Source organism: Caretta caretta, chromosome 6, assembly GCF_965140235.1.
Source record: "Caretta caretta isolate rCarCar2 chromosome 6, rCarCar1.hap1, whole genome shotgun sequence".
NCBI lineage: Eukaryota > Metazoa > Chordata > Testudines > Cheloniidae > Caretta > Caretta caretta.
Genome location: NC_134211.1, coordinates 67,479,685 through 67,500,895, shown reverse-complemented (window position 1 = coordinate 67,500,895; position 21,211 = coordinate 67,479,685). Strand labels below are relative to the sequence as shown.

At 43.0% G+C, this 21,211-nt stretch overlaps 1 protein-coding gene across 3 annotated transcripts in view; it reads right to left on the bottom strand.

Annotated features, from left to right (window-relative positions):
- The window catches only part of TTBK2 (tau tubulin kinase 2), a 227,017-nt gene that overhangs the window by 59,590 nt on the left and 146,216 nt on the right, over nucleotides 1-21,211 (bottom strand). For all 3 annotated transcript variants that reach the window (XM_048854904.2, XM_048854906.2, XM_075129683.1), the window contains 3 exons: nucleotides 15,285-15,350; nucleotides 13,759-13,851; nucleotides 12,611-12,736 (listed from right to left, as the gene is read on the bottom strand). In XM_048854904.2, coding sequence (XP_048710861.1) covers nucleotides 12,611-12,736; nucleotides 13,759-13,851; nucleotides 15,285-15,350 — 285 coding nt within the window. The remainder of the gene's footprint in view (nucleotides 1-12,610; nucleotides 12,737-13,758; nucleotides 13,852-15,284; nucleotides 15,351-21,211) is intronic.

Here is a 21,211-nt window from a genome sequence, read left to right as displayed (position 1 = left end):
CCAAGGTTGGCTTAATAGTTTTAGGAACTGTTTCAACCTCAAAAACGTGCAGACTACTGGGGAAGCTGCATCTGCCAATGAAGAGGCAGCAAAAGACTACCCCGAACCATTAAAGAAAATCATAGAAGAAAAGGGCTATCTTCCAGAACAAGTTTTTAATGCTGACGAGACTGGGCTCTTCTAGAAAAAAAATGCCCAACCACACTTACACTTTGAAATCAGAAAGACAAGCCCCTGGCTTCAAAGCAGCTAAAGACCGTGTGACTGTGTTGTTTTGTGGCAATGCGGCTGGGCATTTAATAAAGCCGGGCTTGCTCTACAGGGCTGCAAACCCCCGTGCCCTAAAAGGCAAGAACAAAAATCTCCTGCCTGGCAATCAAATAAAAAGGCTTGGGTGACGGCAGCATTATTTCTGGATTGGTTCCACAAGTGTTTCATTCCGGAGGTCAAGCGGTACCTCAAAGAGAAACGACTTGACTTTAAAGTGTTGCTGATCATAGACAATGCTCCTGGACATCCTTAGGCACTCCGGTTTGCGAATAATGACTTTGAAGTTGTCTTTCTCCCTTTTTTATTCGTTCATTCTTCCATCTCTCTCTTTTTGACTATACGCGATTTTCGCCTTACACGCTGACTTTAGAACCTAACCCCCGCGTAAGATGCGACTCCACTGTATTACTCTCATCAAGTATTACATTCTTCATTCTCCTTCAGTTCAAGACAAGACATGCAGTCTTGTGGTTTGCGAAAAAAAGCTATGCTTCTTACAGAAAAAGGAAGAAAAGGAGCACATTGGGAGACCTGTATGGGTAGTGCATAGGAAGCCATCAGTATCTGTGAAGAAGTGTGGTCATCAGGAGTCTCTATAGAGGAGTGTGGGAGTTTCAGTAACCATGGGCTTCTGTGGGAATGGGGAGACACATGAGCACACTAGGAATGTCTAAGGGGCTGCAGAAAAATAAAAAAATAATTTCACCGCACATCTGCATTGCCTAAGGATTAAAATTGACAGATCTACTATTTCTGTTTCCACAACATATTCCATGGTGCATGAACAACACTGTAATACTCATATGGCATAAGCGTCAACGTAAAAAATCTCACTGCTTTGAGACAGCAAATCAGAAATTATGTCTGGGTTTTTTTGATAACTGAGACATCTTTGGCAGGTTGAAGTGGAATATATTTTTACAGTGTGTGAGCAAATTACACTGTAAATGGATAAGTTTTTAAAAAGTCCTCATACTAGTACTGCTAACTGTGTTGAAGTCATAGACAATGCAGAATTAAGTAGTAAGAAACAAATGAAGAAAAGAAAGTTTGACAAAAGTTATACTGATTTTAGTTTTATGGAATTTAGTGATGGACGACTGCATTGCATTGTATGCTTATGAATCCTATCAAATGAAGCAATGAAATTGCAAAATTGAAATGACACCTCACAACAAGGTACCTGGAGTATGAAGATAAACCCAGAGAACTTTCTTCAATGAAAGAAAGAAGAATACAATAGACAGAAAACTCAAATGGCAAACATAACATCAGTTCCAGAAAACGCTTTGAAAGCATCTTTCTTAACAGCGCTTCGGACTGCAAAGAGTAAAAAATCCCATACCACTGGAGAACAACTGAGTCTTCCAGCTGCTGTAGAAATGTGCAAACTGATGGTAAGTGAAGATGCAAGGAAGAAACTTAAGGCCACACCACAGTTAGAAGGAAAATTGAAGAGTTTTCAAATTATGTAAAATCCCAACTAATTGAAAAGCTATGTACATGTGAATAGTTTGTAATTCAGCTTGATGAGACTACTGATGCTGGTAATACAGCACAATTATTAGTTTTTGTTCGTTTTATCTGGCTGGGGGAAATTTTGGAGGATTTTCTTTTTGTCAGCTGTTAGCATAAGGACAACAGGTCAGGAAATAGTCAAATTATTGGGTGATTTTGTGAAAGCTGAATTGGGAGAAGTGCATTGCCAGTGCTATTGGCATGGACAGTGCTACCACTATGACAAACAATAGGAATGGCGGTGTAGCAAGAATACGAGTCATAAACCTACAGTTAATTGTAGTACACGATATGTTGCATCACCAGGACCTTGCATTAAAGAAAATGAAACCTGAATTAAATGATGTGCTAAATGCAGCTGTGACAGTTGTGAATTTTGTGAAGTCCTGGCCTTTGAATTCACACCTTTTTGTAAATCTGTGTCTCGAAATGGGTGCAGGACATAACAAATTATTGTTTCATATGGAGTTGTGTTGGCTATCTCACAGCAGAGTGTTGGAAAGAGTTTTTGAGCTTTGCAAACAGCTGCTAGGTTTTCTTTCTAGCACAATCCCAAGATTGTCTCAAATTTTTCTGAACCAATATGGATCGCAAAGCTTGCATATCTTGCAGACATTTTTAACTTGTTGAATGCGCTGAACCTGTCCACACAAGGGAGCGATAAAACCATACTTGAGGTGAGTGACAAGTGGAGCATTTCAGAAGAAAGTCAAGATTTGGAAAACCAGACAGAGCCATGGAATCTTAGATACATTTCCGCTACTAACAGAATTTCTGGATACTAACAGCATAACAATTGACTGTGTGAGAGACAGGGCTGTTGCTCATCTTTCAATTCTGGCAGAGTACTTCAGTGTTTACTTTAAAAATGTAAACATGGAGGAATATGATTGGGTTCAGGATGCATTCTCAACTTTTAATATGTGATCTTGCCATTTGAGTGGAAAAACAGAACAGGAGCTGCTCAAAAGGAGCCCACACACTGAAAATTAAGTTTCGGGAACTGACATCTTGCCAGTTTTGGCCAACTGTTGCTGTGTAGAACCCAGTTTTAGTTACAGAAGCAATGAAAGTGTTGCTACTACTCCCAACAAAATATGTTATGTAAAGCATTATTGTCTGCCATGACAGCTATGAAGACAAAGTTCAGGTCCCAACTGGAAGTGAAGAATGATTTATGAATTTGCTTGTCAACCATCACACCAAGGATAGATAGAGTGCAGTAAGAAGCAGGTGCACTCATCTCACTGGTATCTGTAAGTACTCGTATGTTCTTTTTTTTAAAGCATTACTAACAGTACGTGTTTACATGACCGCATATACTTTGTCAATCAGTTTCTCAGTTGGGGGTCCAGAATTAATATTGCATTTGAAAAGGGGTCAGTCAACAAAAAAAGTTTAAGAAGCTCTGTCCTATTGCATTGTCCACTGCTTCATTGCTCAGCTAGCAATGCCAGCCTCCACTGCTCATTTCTGCCACAAACAGCTTCTTGCTTTCTTTCATGCTACTCCCTACACATTAAATGTTCTCTGAACTAATCCATAAGGTCATTTCTCTTTCCTCCTTGAAAGCCCTTCTCAAGACTCACTTCTACTGCAGTGCCTATACAATATCAACTAAATAATGATGGGTGAAGACTGACCGACACTAAGAGACAGCTGATATTTATTCTGATTGTTTTAAAAATCCATATATGTGTACACAAACAACTGCACAAATTGAATGTATTTTATGCTGTCCCTCTCCCATTCCTGTCATAAGTTGTTGATATTTTTAGACAAGGCAGGGACTGTGTCAATTTACATCCTTGTTCAGCGCTCTTGAATAATACAAACCCAATCCTGACTAGGACCTCTAGATACCATCCTAACTTCATAGAATTGGAAGGGACCTCAAGAGGTCATCTCGTCCAGTCCTCTGCACTCAAGGCAGAGCTAAGTATTATCTAGACCATCCCTGACAGGTGTTTGTCCAGCCTGCTCTTAAAAATCCCCAATGATGGAGATTCCACAACCTCCCTAGGCAATTTATTCCAGTGCTTAACCACTCTGACAGTTTGGACGTTAGGTTTGACACTTCCTACCTAAACCGCCCATTGCTTCTTGTCCTGTCCTATCCTCAGAGGTTTAGGAGAACAATTTTTCTCTGTCATCCTTGTAACAACCTTTTATGTACTTGAAAACTGTTATCATGTCCCCTCTCAGTCTTCTCTTCTCCAGATTAAACAAACCCAATTTTTTCAGTCTTCCCTCATAGGTCATGTGTAGCAGGGTGGTCACCCTGCTCTGGCCCAGAAAGGGTTAAAACAGCCCTGGGAGAGGGCTACCTGGGGGAGCCAATAGTAAAAGCAGCCCTGGAGAGGGTTGCAGCTGGGAAAAGGGATTAAGAACAGCTGGGGGAAGCTGACTATGTAGCTGACCACAGGTGTGGCTGTCTTAATTAGGGCCCAGAGTGAGATTCCCCCAGCTTCTGGCCCTTATAAGAGGGCTGTGGGCCAGAAGTGGGGGAATCTCACTCTAGCCCTGGAGTGGGAAGGGCTAGCTGCCTGAGAAAAAGGTACCTGAAGCGGAGCAGTGCTGGGGAAGGGCAAAGGGAGCTGGGAAGCTCCAGCCTGGTAAACCCCCAGGCTGCAGGCCTTGGTAAAGGCCCAGAAAGGTACTGGGGCTGCAGAGGGGCAGCTTGGGAATAGGCAGAGGCAGCTGGTCCTAACCTCTTGCCAGTGATGAGTGGCCATTACACTACAGTCTGCCCCAGTAAGCGGGGGTAAGATGATGACTGGCATTAGCCACTGAGGCAAGGTGGGTTTAGCGGGTTCCCCAGGGAGGGAAGACCCAGAGTATGGGGGTACTGCTGGGGCAGAACCCCAGGGTAAAGGGCACCGGGGTCCAGGAGAGACACAGGCCTGCAGAGGACGCTCCAAAGGCTGGAAAGAGCTAATTCCTGAGATGACCAGCAGGAGGTGCCACGCCAGTGAGTCGTCCCTTCGCTACATCATGTTTTCTAGACCTTTAATCATTTTTGTTGCTCTTCTCTGGTGAACCTTCTCCAATTTGTCCACATCTTTCCTAAAATGTGGTGCCCAGAACTGGACACAATACCCCAGTTGAAGCCTAATCAACGCGGAGTAGAGCGGAAGAATTACTTCTCGTGTCTTGCTTACAATATTGCTAATACATCCCAGAATGATGTTTGCTTTTTTTGCAACAGCATTACACTGTTGACTCATATTTAGCTTATGATCCACTATGACCCCCCCAGATCTCTTTCCGCAGTACTCCTTCCTAGGCAGGCATTTCCCATTTTGTATGTGTGCAACTGATTGTTCCTTCCGAAGTGGAGTACTTTGCATTTGTCCTTATTGAATTTCATGCTATTTACTTCAGACCATTTCTCCAGTTTGTCCAGATCATTTTGAATTTTAATCCTAACCTCCAAAGCACTTGCAACCCCTCCCAGCTTGATATCATCCACAAACTTTATAAGTGTACTCTCTATGCCATTATCTAAATCATTGATGAAGATATTGAACAGAACCGGACCCAGAACCAATCCCTGCAGGACCCCACTCGTTATGCCCTTCATTAAATAGGGGACAAAAAAGGCAATAAAAAGAGGTTATATACATACACGAAAAGCAAGAAAAAGACAAGGGAAATGTAAGTCCACTTAATGGGGAAGGACAGCTAATAATGGGTGACGCCAAGAAGGCTGAGCTGTTTAATGCCTTTTTTGCTTCAGTCTTCACTAAAAAGCTTAACAGCGGCAAAATGCTTCCACAATTAATATTAACAACAAACCGGAATAGGGAAAGAACAGATTAAAGAATATTTAGATAAGTTACATATATTCAAGCTGGCAAGATCTGATGAAATTCATGCTAGGATAGTTAAGGAACTAGCTGAATCAATCTTGGAACAATTAGCAATTATCTTTGAGAACTCAGGGAGGAAGAATAAGGTCCTACAGGAATGGAGAAGGGCAAATATAGTACCTATCTTTAAAATGGGGAACAAAATTGCACCAGGGAATTATAGATCAGTCCGACACACTTCAATACAAATTATTATACAATCTGTTTGTAAGCACCTAAAGGATAACCGGTAATAGCCAATATGGATTTGTCAAGAACAAATCATGCCAAACCAATCTAATTTCCTTCTCTAACAGGGTTAATATCCTTTAAAAAAAAATCAAAAGCACAACTACAACATGAGGAATAAATGACTAGACAGTAGACTGGTGAAAAGGATCTGCGGGTTATAGCGAATCACAAATTGAATATGAGTCAACAATGTAATGCAGTTGCAAAAATGTCTAATATAATTCTGGAGTGTATTAACAGGAGTGTCAAATGTAAGAAATTGGAGATAATTGTTTCACTGTACTCGGCAGCCATGAGGATTCAGTTGAAATACTGTGTACAGTTTTGGGTATGACCCTTTAAAAAAGATGTGGATAAACTGGAGCGAGTCCAGAGGAGAGCAATATAAATGATCGAACGTTTAAAAATCCTGACCTCTGAGGAAAGGTTAAAAAAACTCAGTATGTTTAGTCTTGAGAAAAGAAGACTGAAGGGGGACCTGATAACAATCTTCAAATATATTAAGAGCTGTTATAAAGAGAATGGTGATCAATTGTCCTCCATGTCCACTAAACAAGAAACAATCAGCTTAATCTGCAGCAATGAAGATTTAGGTTAGATATCAGGAAAAGCTTTCTAACAATAAGGATAGTTAAGTATTGGAACAGGTTACCAAGAGAGTTTGTGGAATGTCTATCAAAGATTTTTAAGAACAAGTTAGGCAAACACCTGTTAGGGACGCTCTAGGTATACTTGTTACTGCCTCAGCATGGGGGGGATGGACTAGGTAACCTCTTGAGATTCCTTCCAGTTCTACATTTCTGTGATTCTATAAATAAATAACAACAAAGAACTATGATACAAATCCACATCCCAAAAAGTACTTTTACAACTGACACGAATTCAGATAATCAAGATGTTGAATGGGCATGGAAAGTACAATACACTCTTACCCCTAAAGGTAGGGCCATCCAGTTCATAGTTATGGCACATGGGCAGGGTGGTGTAGGGAAGCTTGCACTGTAGCTGTAAAAATTCTATGAATAATCAAAGGACAGTATACAGAACTGTCTTGGCTTTACCTTGGAACAGGTAAAATCTATAAATGTATCACTTTAATCTCTTATTGAGTTTCTGTGTCTACAACAGGGTGATCAGTCCGACACCTTTATTAAAGAAAGGTGAGGGTGGTGTACATACAGCAGACCTACACCGAAAGAAAGGAAGAAATGCACTGGCAAAAGGGGAACTTGATATCACTTGATATTTCCAGTTCTTATTTAAAATCCTCGATCTTGATTTATCTGTTAATGTTAGCAAGCCAAGTAATCAATACGAATTTTTTTTAAAAAAAGGAGCGGGCATTCTGCTACGTTGCCTGATCAGCAATCTCGATGGTAGATAGAGGAAGTTGGTTTCCAGCAGAAGAAACAGTTTTACTGCCAATAATAGCTAAAAAGTTGCAGTGAGAAAGAAACATGTTTCCCAGACAAAACTCCACAGATATCAACCTAATGAAAAATGCCAACAGCATTGGTCTCCTAGAGACAGACGTAGCAAAGGTATAAGATAAATATAACAGAATAAATTGATAAACACATGCAATAACAGAGCTTCAGTTGCTGCTGTTTTCTGCCTTCTTAGTATAAACAGTGATACATTAGCAGCCATCTAATCAGGTTGGCTTTGATTTGTCTGAATATACTCTGTGAAAACAAGAAAACCAACGCACAATTTGCTGATGTTACACATAAATAGTCTCTACTTTGGAACCGCAGATGTGTGAATGTGGAACAGTATGAAAGAAAATTTTTCCAGAGGAAAGCTAATTAGTTTCACATGCCCAAACGTAATTTAATGGTGATGATGAATATTCTTATCTCTAGTCTTCTGGAAGCTGTAATTCCAGAATTAGTTAATATGATGCACTCATTCAGATTCATTCTCTGCAGTTTACGACTCAGCCAGTACGCAGAATATCATTATCTACAAATCAAACAAGTCTATTTGAAAGGCCAGCAGGAAGGGATTTACTGACTCCTAATTAGATCTTGATAGTTTTCCCCCCATCCTAGATTATGAGAGGAGAAAGTGTGTGGAGGGGGTGGGAAGAAGGGGGCGGTTTCTTCTATTGCCATGGAACAAAAAATGGAAATTTACAACAGAGGACAATTATTGTAGTCACACTTATTGTCCTGCACTTTAAACCTGTGAAGGAACCAGGGACTCAATCCTGCTCCTACTCAGGTCTGTCTCAACCCTGATTGTCCATTTCCATGAACTTTATCACTGACTTTCCCAATTCCAATGGCCACACAACTCTGCTAGTTGTTGTTGACGTACTTACAAAAATGTCACGTTTCGTGCCATGACTTCGAATTCCCTCTGAGGAGGTAACAGCCTATGCCATTCCAGTGTGCAATCCAGACCAGTGAGGAGCTATCTCACCTTTGCCCTGAAACCTGGGGTGCCTCACAATGCTTTGCTGCTGTAGCTCCCAATTTGGGCTCCTCAGAAACAGCCAAACAGCATTCAGGTCATGTCCTAAATGTCTGTGTATAACTGCAGCCTGCCAGAACACTCCGGTTTCCATTAACCTTGGTTATCACTTGCAGGATGACCCCAGCACACTCCCAGTCCCAAATTTCCCCCCCAAAACAGGTGTTCTACACTGTCCAGTCCTGTTCTGGACAGTCCAGATATTTTAGGTCCATTGCCCCTTTCAGAGGACCAATATCCAACAGTTTCCTGCTTTAAATGGAGTTACCTACACAATTTAGTTAAAGCACAACACTGGATTTGTTTTGATTAAAGAATAAAACAAGTTTCTTTAACTACAAAGAGATAGGTTTTAAGTGAGTACAAGTATAAGTAAAAAAATGGCTACAAGCAAAATAAAGATAAAATGCTTCCTAGTACTAAAACTTAATAAAACTTTCAAGTTGAAATCCCTTACCACATTTCCAATAACATTGCTGACCAAATTCGCAGGCCAGGATCTGCTCCCATAGTCCAAAGGCTGCTTCTTTTGTCTTCTTAGGTGAATGAGAGATGGATAGGGACAGATACCTTGGGGTGGTTTTGCCCCTCAATTTTACAGTCCAGTCCCCCTTTGAAATGCATTTTCTTGAGGGTTATCCCTATATAATGTTTATTCCTGCTGTGAGGACGGAGACAAGGAGCCTTGCGGTGAAAGAGGTTTCATGCTGTTGCTTGCTAAGATGCAGATCTGTTTGTTCCTAACCCCTTTCCTTGACAAAGAATGGCCACTTGATAGGTGATTGCCCTCCAACTGACACCTGGCTAGAGGCGTCAGCTTGTCCTTAGTCTCTGAGAAACTGGTTTACCCAAACTTCTCTGATAAACACCTTTCAGACCTAATTTCAGCATATGTTTATAACTTTACATATATTTTTACTATATATATTTCATCATGAAATTATTGACCAGTGGGTTACAGGGTTGCCAACTTTCTACTCACACAACACCAAACACCCCTGCCCTGCCCCTTCTCCAAGGCCCCACCCCCTGCTCATTCCACCCACCCACCCCCGTCACTCGCTCTCCCCACCCTCACTCATTCGTTCATTTTCACCAGGCTGGCTCAGGGGATTGCGGTGCGGGAGGAGGTGAAGGCTCTGGCTGTGGTGGGGCCAGGAATGAAAGGCTTGGAGTGCAGGAGGGGGCTCCGGGCTGGGGGTGGAGCTGAGGGGTTCAGAGTATGGGAAGGGGCTACAGTCTGAGGCAGGGAGTTGGGGTGTGGGAGGGGGTACGGGTTCCGGGGTGGGGCCAGAAATGAGGGATTTAGGGTTCAGGAGGGGGTTCTGGGCTGGGGAAGGGGTTTGGGGTGCGGGGGGAGTGAGGGCTCCAGTTGGGAGTGTGGGCTCTGGTGTGGAGCCAGGAATGAGGGATTTGGGGTGCAGGAGGGAACGCCAGGCTGGAGCTGAGAGGTTCGGAGGGGGCTCTGGGCTGGGGCAGGGGGTTGGGCTGTGTGGGGGGGTGAGGGCTCTGGCTGGGGGTGCAGACTCTGGGCTGGGGATGAGCCGTTTGGGATAAGGGATGGTTCTCAGGGCTCGGATTGAGGGGGTTGGAGGACAATCAAGGCTGGGGTAGGGGGTTGGGGCTTGGGAGGGGGTCAGGGGTGCAGATTCTGAGCAGAGCTTAGCTCAAGCAGCTCCCAGAGCAGTGGCATGTCCCCCCTCCGGCTCCTATGCAGAGGAGCAGCCAGGCAGCTTTGCGTGCTGTCCCACCTGCAGGCGCCGCTCCCACAGCTCCCATTGACCATGGTTCCTGGCCAATGGGAGCTGCAGAGCTGAAGTTTGGGGCAGGAGCAGCGTGCGGAGCCCCCTGGCTGTCCCTATGCATAGGAGCCAGAGGAGGGACATGCCACTGCTTCCTGGAACCGCACCAAGCCACAGCAAGCAGGGAACTTGCCTTAGCTCCATTGTGCTGATGACCGGATTTTTAACAGCCTGACCCGTGCCGGCAGGGTCCCTTTTTGACCAGGCGTTCTGGTAAAAAAAACGGACACCTAGCAATCCTAGTGGGTTATTATTTTTCAAATGATACCTCACAAGGGATATTTTGTACAAAGATTATTAAAATAGTGTGTAGGGTGTGGATGCAGGGGTTCACTCCGTCATATATCCCAACTGTTTTTTAACTATGTCTTCCAATTCCATGGTCAACTATCTAACATCGCATGCTCCTTGTGATGGGGTGACTAATACACACACACACACCCTGCAAGTTTTAATGCAGGCCAGATGGGCCAATTAACCCATTAGGCGCCTGATTAAGGAGGCTCAGCTGGACAGGAATAGGCAGGGCCTATGAAGCCAAGGGGCTGAAAGGAGAAGAGGTGGCTGGGAAAAGGCAGACACTCCTAGGAGAAAGGGAGGAGTGAGCTGGAACTGCAGTCACTCCCCAGGAAGAGGGAGGAGGCTTTGGGAACTCGTAGGTCCAGGAAGAAAAGGGCAACCAGTGGTAGGAAGAAGCCCCAGGATAGAGCAGTGAGGGCAGAGAGAGAAGGCCAAGGCTGCTGAGCTGAGAGTCTCTGGTCTGAGACCTGGAGAAGAGGGCGGGTCCGGGTTCCCCTACCAGTCACTGGGCAAGTAGCACAGAGGAAGTGAGCAAGAGTACTGCCTATGACTACTGAGGGGTTAATCTTCCCCAGAAGGGGGGAACATGGATAATAACACAGCCAGAGGGCTGAGCCATGAAGAAGACATTATGGTTCCTGAGGCTGCGAGAGGAGCTGCAGGTGGACAGAGTGATGGTGTGCAAATAGCGGACGGGAGCATTGGCCTCAAGCTAATCCCCAGAGTACCAGAAGGAGGCGCCAGTCCAGCAGTGAGTGGTGCACCCCATGACACTCCTGAATGTGGATCTACATGTCTCCTCATCTTATCACTCCAAGATTGATGGACAGATGGAATGAGTGAACCAAATTCTTGAGCAATACTTCTGTTGCTTTATCAGTTACCACCAGAATGACTGGGTTTCGTTTCTCTCTCTTGCCAAATTAGTGTACAATAACTCCAACCACAGATCAACCCACCAGCGTCCTTTCTACACCAACTACAGTTTCCTCCACCTGTCCATGCCACAAGTCTCCCACATACTTGCAGCATCCAATGTATCTGAACACCTGCACTGCATCCAGGAGGAGTTCAAAGCCCACTGTGACAAAGTTCCTCCTCTACCTTGGTGGGTCTTGCGCTTATTGGCGGATTTGCTCGCCTTGGAGCTTCATGACAGCCCTCAGCTTGGCCGTTTTTCTGAACCCACAGTCCAGGTCGACTCCTCCTGTGTCTGACCAGGAGTTGGGAGGTTTGGGGGGAACCTGGGCCCGCCCTCTACTCCAGGTTCCAGCCCAGGGCCCTGTGGAATGCAACTATCTAGAGTGCCTTCTGAAACAGCTGTGCGACAGCTACAACTCCCTGGGCTACTTCCCCATGGCCTCCTCCCAACACCTTCTTTATCCTCACCATAGGACCTTCCTCCTGGTGTCTGATAATGCTTGTACTCCTCAGTCCTCCAACAGTATGCGTTCTCACTCTCAGCTCCTAGCACCTCTTGCTCCCAGCTCCTTACACGCGCACCACAAACTGAAGTAAGCTCCTTTTTAAACCCAGGTGCCCTGATTAGCCTGCCTTAATTGATTCTAGCAGCTTCTTGATTGGCTGCAGGTGTTCTAATCAGCCTGTCTGTCTTAATTGTCTCCAGAAGGTTCCTGATTGTTCTGGAACCTTCCCTGTTACCTTACTGAGGGAAAAGGGACCTACTTAACCTGGGGCTAATATATCTGCCTTCTATTACTCTCCTGTAGCCATCCGGCCCGACACTGTCACACCACCTAGAATTGGCCAAAAGAGATTACAAATGGTTTGCATACCTCTGTTTGCAGGGAACCCCTCACATCACAGTTGTAGATAAAATATGGCTCTCAACACAGCACCATGGCTCTACCACACCTTCACAAAAGCTAGATTACTGATACAGTGGCCCATTGCAGGTCATCCAGCAGATCAACACTGTAGCCTTCAAACTATCTTAGCATCAAACTACCAAACTTCACAAAAGTACCTTATGGCCATTAAAATAGCTCTACAGTGGGACAGTCCATAATCATTATCGTTATGGATACAGGATCAGATCAAAGGAAGGATAATTTTGATAAAATAAGGCAAAACAAGATTATTTAAAAATGAGAAATACAAAAAAGTAAAAAGCCTTACCTGGTAATCAGGTTTTGTACAGTAATCTAAATTGGAGATGTGATCTAGAAAGATGTTGAATTCTTGGGGGAGATGTTTCAACATGAGCCTGTGGTCATATCTCTCTTTTATGGAGCCCACTTGCTCCTAGGAACAGTTAGCACAAAAAGCATTAGCATACCACCATTCCCAACTGCAGAATATTCACACCATACATCACAGGCATTAAGTGCAATATTTTTGGTCAGAGTTGAAGGGTGTTTGAAAAGGAGATTAATCCTTTAGGTTATAGCAGGACCAGAGATCCTGCCACTGTCCTTAGCACCAATGTAAAACGTCCTTTAAAACCTCCAACTCAATACTTAAATGCTAGTCTAATTCTCTCTCTCTCTCTCTGTGTTTTCTTGCTGTTTGACACCACTGATTATAATTGGGCATTATAACTCTACTAGAATTATAGATAGGGATTAAAAAGTTCTATTACGTCATCTACTTCAGTTCACTTCTGATACACAATTACTCCTCAGAGTAGACTTTTTTTAGTATTTTTATTCAGTCCAATATCAGTTAGTCTGTGGTTTCCAAAGTCAGAAGAATAAGAGCAGTCCTTTGTATGGCCCATCTTCATCTACCAACATAGCTAAGTTAATCAGAAAGTGCTTTTGATTATGCTATACATTCAAAATAGGGAGACACAAGTAGTGGACACAAGCCATCAGAGGTTTCTTTTTCTTTGCTTACCTCCCATAAGACATCTGCCTAATAGCATGACCACAGATCTACTGGGCTAACTTTGTCTAACAGCAAATACTGAATGTCTATTTCCAAGATGAAATGTCAAACTTTGTACAGAAGGTTTGTGAAGGCAAAAAGCACTGGTTTCAAAATAGGGCCATGAATTAATGTATGTACATTTATATTTGCCCTCTATAATGAATCTGTAAAAACTGTAAACTCTGTCTAAATTCCCTTGCAAACTAAGACTATTTGTAACACTCCACAACACTTTATGCCATGACATTTGCACTGTGACGTGAGGGGGAGGAAATAACTAGAAACTGCTGCAAAATGTAACATTAGAATTTTATGAACCAATGATTCTTGAGAAGATTTTTCATGAAGGTGTTTATGTGCAATGCCCATCTAAGATCCTTATTTCTAGATTTTACCTTGTCTTTTATTTTTCTCCAAGGCAGCTGTCCGACCACAAACTCTACCAACATGTAAAACAGGGACCAGAGGTCATCATGCCTTCCCATTTCCTGTGAAAAAGAAGAGGGATGGAATTTTATTACTCCTCAGAACTGCTGTACTTTACCTTACTACTATGCAATCAGAGCTAGTGGGCTTTGCTGGATCCTGTATTACTCTAGAGCAGGAGTGGGCAAACTTCGGCCCGCAGGCTGCATCTGACCCGCCAGCCGTTTTAATTAGAACCTTGAGCTCCTGCTGAGGAGTTGGGTCTGGGGCTTGCCCCACTCCACGCTCCAGCTGGGGAGCAGGGTCGGGAGCCACTCCACGTGGCTTCCAGAAGCAGCAGCATGTCCCCCTTCTGGCTCCTATGCATAGGGGCAGTCAGGGGCCTCCGCTCCGCATGCTGCCCCCATCCCAAGAGCTGTCCCTGCAGATCTCATTGGCCGGGAACTGCAGCCAATGGGAGCTGCAGGGGCGGTGCCTGTGGATGGGGCAGCGCGCAGCAGAGCCGCCTGGCCACACTTCCGCATAGGAGCTGGAGGGGGGACATGCCACTGCTTCCGGGAACCACTTGAGGTAAGCGCCGCCCGGAGCCTGCACCCCTGAGACACCCCCCACTCCTCACTCCCTGCCCCAGCCCTCATCCCCCTCCTACACCCCAAACCCTCATCCCCAGTCCCACCCCAGAGTCCTCACCCCACCCCTGCCCCATCCCGGAGCCCCTTCCTGCACCCTGAACTCCTCATGTCTGGACCTACCCTGGAGCCCACACCCCCAGCCACAGCCCTCATCCCCTCCTGCACCCCAACCCCAATTTCATAAGCATTCATGGCCCGCCATACAATTTCCATACCCAGATGTGGCCCTCGGGCCAAAAAGTTTGCCCACCCCTGTTCTAGAGACTTCAACTATTGTATATTCCCAATAAAACTGATTAGAAGAAAAATTGCAAAACAGACCCCTATAATACTGCAAGTAGGAAAACACTCTCTCCTTTTTCATCTCTTCAGATGGAAGAATAAAAAGCACAGAAAAAAATAGAAGAGGAAGCATGTTAAAATATGATTACAGGGATGTACATCATTTTACTGTGAAGTGAAATATCATCACACTGGCAATAGTAGTTTGTCCAAAATTCTCTAATATGCTGAGATCATGATGATCAGTGGAATATACTGTAAATATAATATGTTATCACCTGATAATTTCATCTTCCCTGTTCCATTCTTCTGTGGTATTATTAAAACAGTGATGATAATAATTAAAACTATTATGATTTCTGCAACCAGAACACCATTATGAAGATAAGACATTCAGTTATCTACAGTAACGTAAAAGTGACCTATTCTTTCCTAAATATTTCCCACAGTCTAACATCTTTCTATATAATAATGACAGAGGGACACAGAAAATGAAGCAAGATTTATACTATATACACAATTGACAGTGTTTTTAATTACTAGAAAACTCAGACAGGTGGGATGTAAGCACAGATACTCACTCTGTTTCTGTGAGCATTGACTGATGCATAGCGTACTGTTCCTCGAAAACCCGCAACAGCTCGTGGCTATCAGAGAAGTAGACACAAAAATCAAAGATTTTTCAGTACCAAAGAAGATAAACCACCTGATAACACACAACAACATGTAAAACCTACTACAGCACAGAGAATGGAGCAACGACAAATGTCATTTAGATCTTCTGTCTGCTTTTGGTTTCCCACATTGCTGGTACAATATTACTGCAAGAGATTCAATGGGGGCTCAAATGGACATGACAAGATGGTGTGCCGCATATCCACACATGGGTTAGCTCCAGGGAAAAGCTATCCTCTACCTAGGTTAGCTTTTGTTTTAAAGAGTGTCAAATCCTCAAAGAGAGGCCTCTTAGGAAAGATGCATGGTGGGTTTACTAATATCTTTCACCACTGAGTCTTGGTTCTAAATCTCAGGAAGTCTGAAGTTTAAACTATGAAAGGAACAGAAGCGTACAAGTATCTTTGAAAAATCTCAAGATACTGCTAGGTCTCAGCTATCTTACATCAGAGAACAGCTAGGGACAATTAGGCATTTGTTAAAATTATTTTTATCATCACAATTACTTTTCAGATCAAGAGGTCAATGATTTGAGAAATTCCAAGAGAGGGAGAACCCGTATAAAAGTCTCAAAGCGGTGGGCTGAGAAATAAATAGCATGTACTGAGCACCTCATTGGGCTAACAAAAGGCGAAATATAGCTGAAGAAAGAAATGCATTTGCTGCATCCCATGTTGTAGAATGCCAGTCAGCACAATACCAAAGCAACCTCTTTCCCTAGAAGCACCTTCTTTGGCAGCTTCCTGGTCCCTACTAACTCTCCACAGAACAGGGCTACACTTTTATAGGAACTTTTTCCAGTGTGCCTTTCTGATGCTGGTCCTTTAAACTTGGCAGAACCAAGCAACCGTTGCCCTAAAGTGGCCACCCTTGGCACTGTAACTGGCAGCATCTCTCTCTCCATCTTCTAGCTGGTGAATACCTGCCTTTCTTTCTCACTGCTGAGAAGATAGCACATTCTCACAGATCAAACTGTGAGAATGTGAGCCACAGAACAGATACCTATAGAATAGTAATGACTTCCTGAAGTCTCTTGCTCCCAAAAAAACATTATAGGAGTAGTGTAATTAAATATTTATTTTGTAATATTTTAATCTTCATGTTTATGGTACAAAATAAAATAAGTATTATATTACATTGTCAGAAATAGACATCCTACTCATTTTAGCCACTCAACTCACCTCACATAGACACAAAAAAAAACCCTGCCTGAACTGCTAAATGTTATTTCTGTCTTTGCCTTTTTCCTGAACTTAAGATTTTCAAAAGTAATTTCTTCTTTTTGTTTCCTCTAAAAATTAATGCAAGAGACTTGTATAACCTACACCAGTTCTCACTTGATCTGAGAGGGAGTGAGGGTGAACTCTACTTGCCTGGGGGCCCATGCAAGTTTTTAGATTTTTCAAAAATAATATGATGAAAAGTTTCTATTCATACGCATTTGGAGACCACCACAATATAAAATTATGATTGTAATCAGGAAAAGATTTTTTTTTTTCAGATTACCCAACGTGGCTATCATTCGTTCATGTCCACCAATGTGAGCAACATTGGGAGCCCTCATATCGGCAGGCCAGCAACTGCTGTCATTGTTTTTAACATCACATTGATTAGATCTGCTCTCAAGTAGGATTCCATATCAGCGTTTTTTTTTAAAAATGCCAACAGTAGCCAGTGGCCCATCTAAGCAATAGTGGAGCTGAACCAGGGTTAGTAAAGGTGGGAAATCTTTTGCAAAAATTTTTAAGTGTAGACAGGGTCTTTGAGTGTACTGTAAATAGACTGGGTTTTTGCACTCTCACAAACAGCCTTTAAATGACACTTGGAAGTAATTTTGTGATTAGGTCTGCTAGAGAATTTAGTTTAAATTTCAGCTTAATTAGCTTTACAGCGTAAACCATCTTATAGTTTTTTATAATGAATCTTTAACTGTTTAACCAAAGGTACAAGTATAAAACCCCTAGAATCATCATAGAATATCAGGGTTGGAAGGGACCTCAGGAGGTCATCTAGTCCAACCCCCTGCTCAAAGCAGGACCAATCCCCAATATTTGCCCCATATCCCTAAATGGCCCCCTCAAGGATTGAACTCGCAACCCTGGGTTTAGCAGGCCAAAGCTCAAACCACTGAGCTATCCCTCTCCCCGGGAAAGGAAGCGTGGTCCAGTGATTACGGAGGGTTCTATTAGCCTGACTCTTCCATTGATTCCCTGCATCACCTTGGGCAAATCACTTTACTTCTCTGTGCTTTGGTTTAACTTTTCTGTCAAATGGGAATAATAATCTTTAACAACCTCTCACAAAAGTGGTGGAGTATAGCTAATCTTTGTGGGTCCAAATCCTGTAGTCCCAGCATTGACCTATTGAATCCCATTAACTTCAAAGGGTGTTCTGTCTGCACAAGAACTGTGGGATCAGTTCCTGCATATCCTTGGATCAAAGGCACTATGTAAGTGCAAATTGTCATGAATTATGATCATACACGAGGTTTCCTCCAAGCAACTCCACATAGTTGATATGGATCCCCTCTATCAGGCCAGTGGGTCCTCAGGATTGCTGAAGTCCAGAGTACAGCTTACTTATGTTTGAGTCTTATATGTCCCTTGCTACCACATACAGGAGGTATCAGGATTTAGCCCCTTCTATCAAGTCTTTATAACAGATATGCCAGTGGTTGCATGTTATGCATACTCTTCTTCATCTAACACCCAGCTAGAACTCTCTGAGAGCTGGTATGTCATTGGGCTTAGATTTTACCCTGAGTAGGAGGGCCACAGAATTTCATGCTGCAGAAATTCCATGCTATAGTGTAAATTTAGGTAGGGTCTTTCTGTAAGATTTCAAGAGAATCTCAGCTCCCATTTTAAAAAGATGGGTTTTTAGCCCAGCAGTCCTAATCAGTCCTGAATCAGTCATCCAAGAGACCTTCTTATCTTACAGCTGTTTCTAAGACTGCTATAATTTAGGTAAATTTCCACAAGAATGTAAATAGACTGAATGGTAGCACTTTTTTGCAGGATGTTGCTATACATCATAGCCCTAAAACGCCAACACATCAGTGACCTTAGTATGAGCAAAGATGCAACCTATAAGTCCCAACAGCGCAGGAACCCAGGTGAAATCCAATGCACTACTCTGGTTAGAACCTAAGAGCACAGCTGCACTGCTGTAAGCTCTCTAATGTAGCTGCTCTAAGCTGACAGGAGAGAGCTCTCCCATTGGTTTAACTACTCAAACCCCCACGTCTGCGGGACAAGCTCTCTTGCTGACATAGCGCTGTCCACACTGGCGCTTATGTCAGTGTAACTTATTTCAGAGTAGCAGCCATGTTAGTCTGTATTCGCAAAAAGAAAAGGAGTACTTGTGGCACCTTAGAGACTAACAAATTTATTTGAGCATAAGCTTTCATGAGCTACAGCTCACTTCATCAGATGATGCATTGATTGCATGCATCCGATGAAGCGAGCTGTAGCTCACGAAAGCTTATGCTCAAATAAATTTGTTAGTGTAACTTATGTCGCTCGGGGGTGACTTATTCACCCCCCTAAGCAACGTAAGTTATGTCAACATAAGATGTAGTGTAGACATAGCCTAAATGAGGTCAGGAACATATTTACTTTTACCAAGTGAAATATTTCTCTTTTCATGAAGACAATGAAATAAACATGGTGACTGGAATGGACAGGGACCCATCTTCTTAGAGTAAAGACCTTGATTTCCACGAGATAACTAGCACACACCAAATCATTTCCCATTTGTTTGACTTCGGGCAAGGAGACTGAACACAAAACAGTTCCTTTAGAGTTTTGATGCAAATTTTAAAGTGCAATCTTCTCCACCGACTATTGAATCCACTGGGCTGTTCTATCTAAGATCTACACCAGGACAAAAGTCTTTTTTATCAGGTCATATAAAGCAGGTAACTTCTCACTATGCCAGCTGCTTAACGTTAAAACACCTATTTTAATTATACTCTAAGTTGCATCACTCACAAAACTATTGATGGTTTTGGAGGTAGTTAGCTGGGCCAGTTCAAAATGGGATTTACTGCCCTCTGGGCTTTTACTAAGCTTCTGAAACTGCTGTATCAGAATTCTTGATGCATATCAAAAAGCTTCATGTAATAAAAGATAAGTTCTCAAACTATCCACTTTACTGGAGCTTTCAAACAAAACCCCCTCTACCACCAACTGTGAAGCTTTTTTGTTTATAGATCCCCAAAATGGATGCGTTCAATATTGGCTCATCTACCAGCAACTCAGGATTCTCCTTCTGTAAAGGACATAGATTATTATGCAGCCACGATAAAATGACTAGTTAATTTTTTTTAAAACTGGTACTACCAAATTAAGGCATAGACAATACTTCAGAATGCTTACAGGGTGCCAGAAAGGATTGGGTTCCCAGAAGCAGGATCCACAATTTTATCTACCAGATTCAATCTCTAAGAAATCTCCCTCAGCAGCAGCTGAGCTTTCTGAAAACAACCTAATTTCCCCCATTGAGAGTGAAAGCTTGAAAGGCTGTCTATCTGGAGCCATTAAAGAAGGTGACCTACAAGAGCTATTAAGAGAACCATCTGGGTTTATAGCTTCTTTGACATGAATAATTCTCTGGAGTACATTTGTAATTACAGAAGGGAATGCATACATTTGGGTATATCCGTGAATTCCACTGAAAATCTTCATTAAAATGGACTACATCTGTGTCTCTTTCCATAAGAGGAGAGACTTTTATGAGACCTCATCAATGCATGGCTGCTTCTTCACTTGGGACTTTGCAGCTTGTATCTATCTAGATTGTAATTCTAGAGCATCTATCACCATAATATACAAGTATCATTTACAATAAAAATTTCTCAGAGATATTCCTAGCATATTTGATAATGGGCTCTGCTCTTCATCTCACCCAGGTTTAGCAGCTTTACTTACTGTGTTTTTGTTTTATACTGCTGCTGCTGTTGTAATTTCTTGCCTTCGGTTATTGTAACAAAGCTTTTGCAAAGAGATGAGTCCTTCATCTTTCTGTGAAAACTGTCACACTTGAGCTCAGTCTGATTTGGTCCCATAAACTACTACAGTCAAACTCTTTTGATGAACAATAGTTTACTCCTAACTTTTGAGAACTTTACACTGGGCATTGTCAGTTACATTCTCCCAAGGGAGCGACTCTCTAAGTATTTCATGAATGGAGGAGGTGATTTTGAATGTAGCTGGGCTTCAACCCAATTAAGGCTTTAAAGATTAAGACCAGAAACTTAAATTGGCACAAGAAGCAAAGTGAAAGAGGAGTGTATGGCCCATTTGAGCAATGCATTCTCTGCAGTTTTTCCTGCTAAGCAATGAAAGCCAATGTTTGCAAGGCCCATGCTGGGGCTATTAGTATGATGTAATCCCCATCTTGTTTGATCTTGTACAAGACCTTGGGCAGAAACAGAACTTGAGGGAACGCATACAGCAGGCCTTTTGGAAAATTCAGGAGGAAAGCATCTGGCACTGACCCTGGGCTGTGACCCGCCAAGGAACACAAAAAAAACCAAACATTTCTTGTTTTCTTTCACTGAGAACAGGTCCCCTCGGGAATACTCCACAATTGGAAAATGGTGATGGACACATCCGGATGATGGGATCATTCATGGTGGCCTGCAGACAATCTGCTCAGGTGATCTGCCAGGGTGTTTTGAACCTCTGGAAAGTAGGCTGCTTTCAGGTTGATGGATCTGGCTATGCAAAAGTTCCAAAGCAAGATGGGCTGTATGCATAACTTCGTCAACTGGGGTCCTCCCTGTCTGTTTACATAAAACATGGCTGTTGTGTTGCCTGTGAGTACAAAC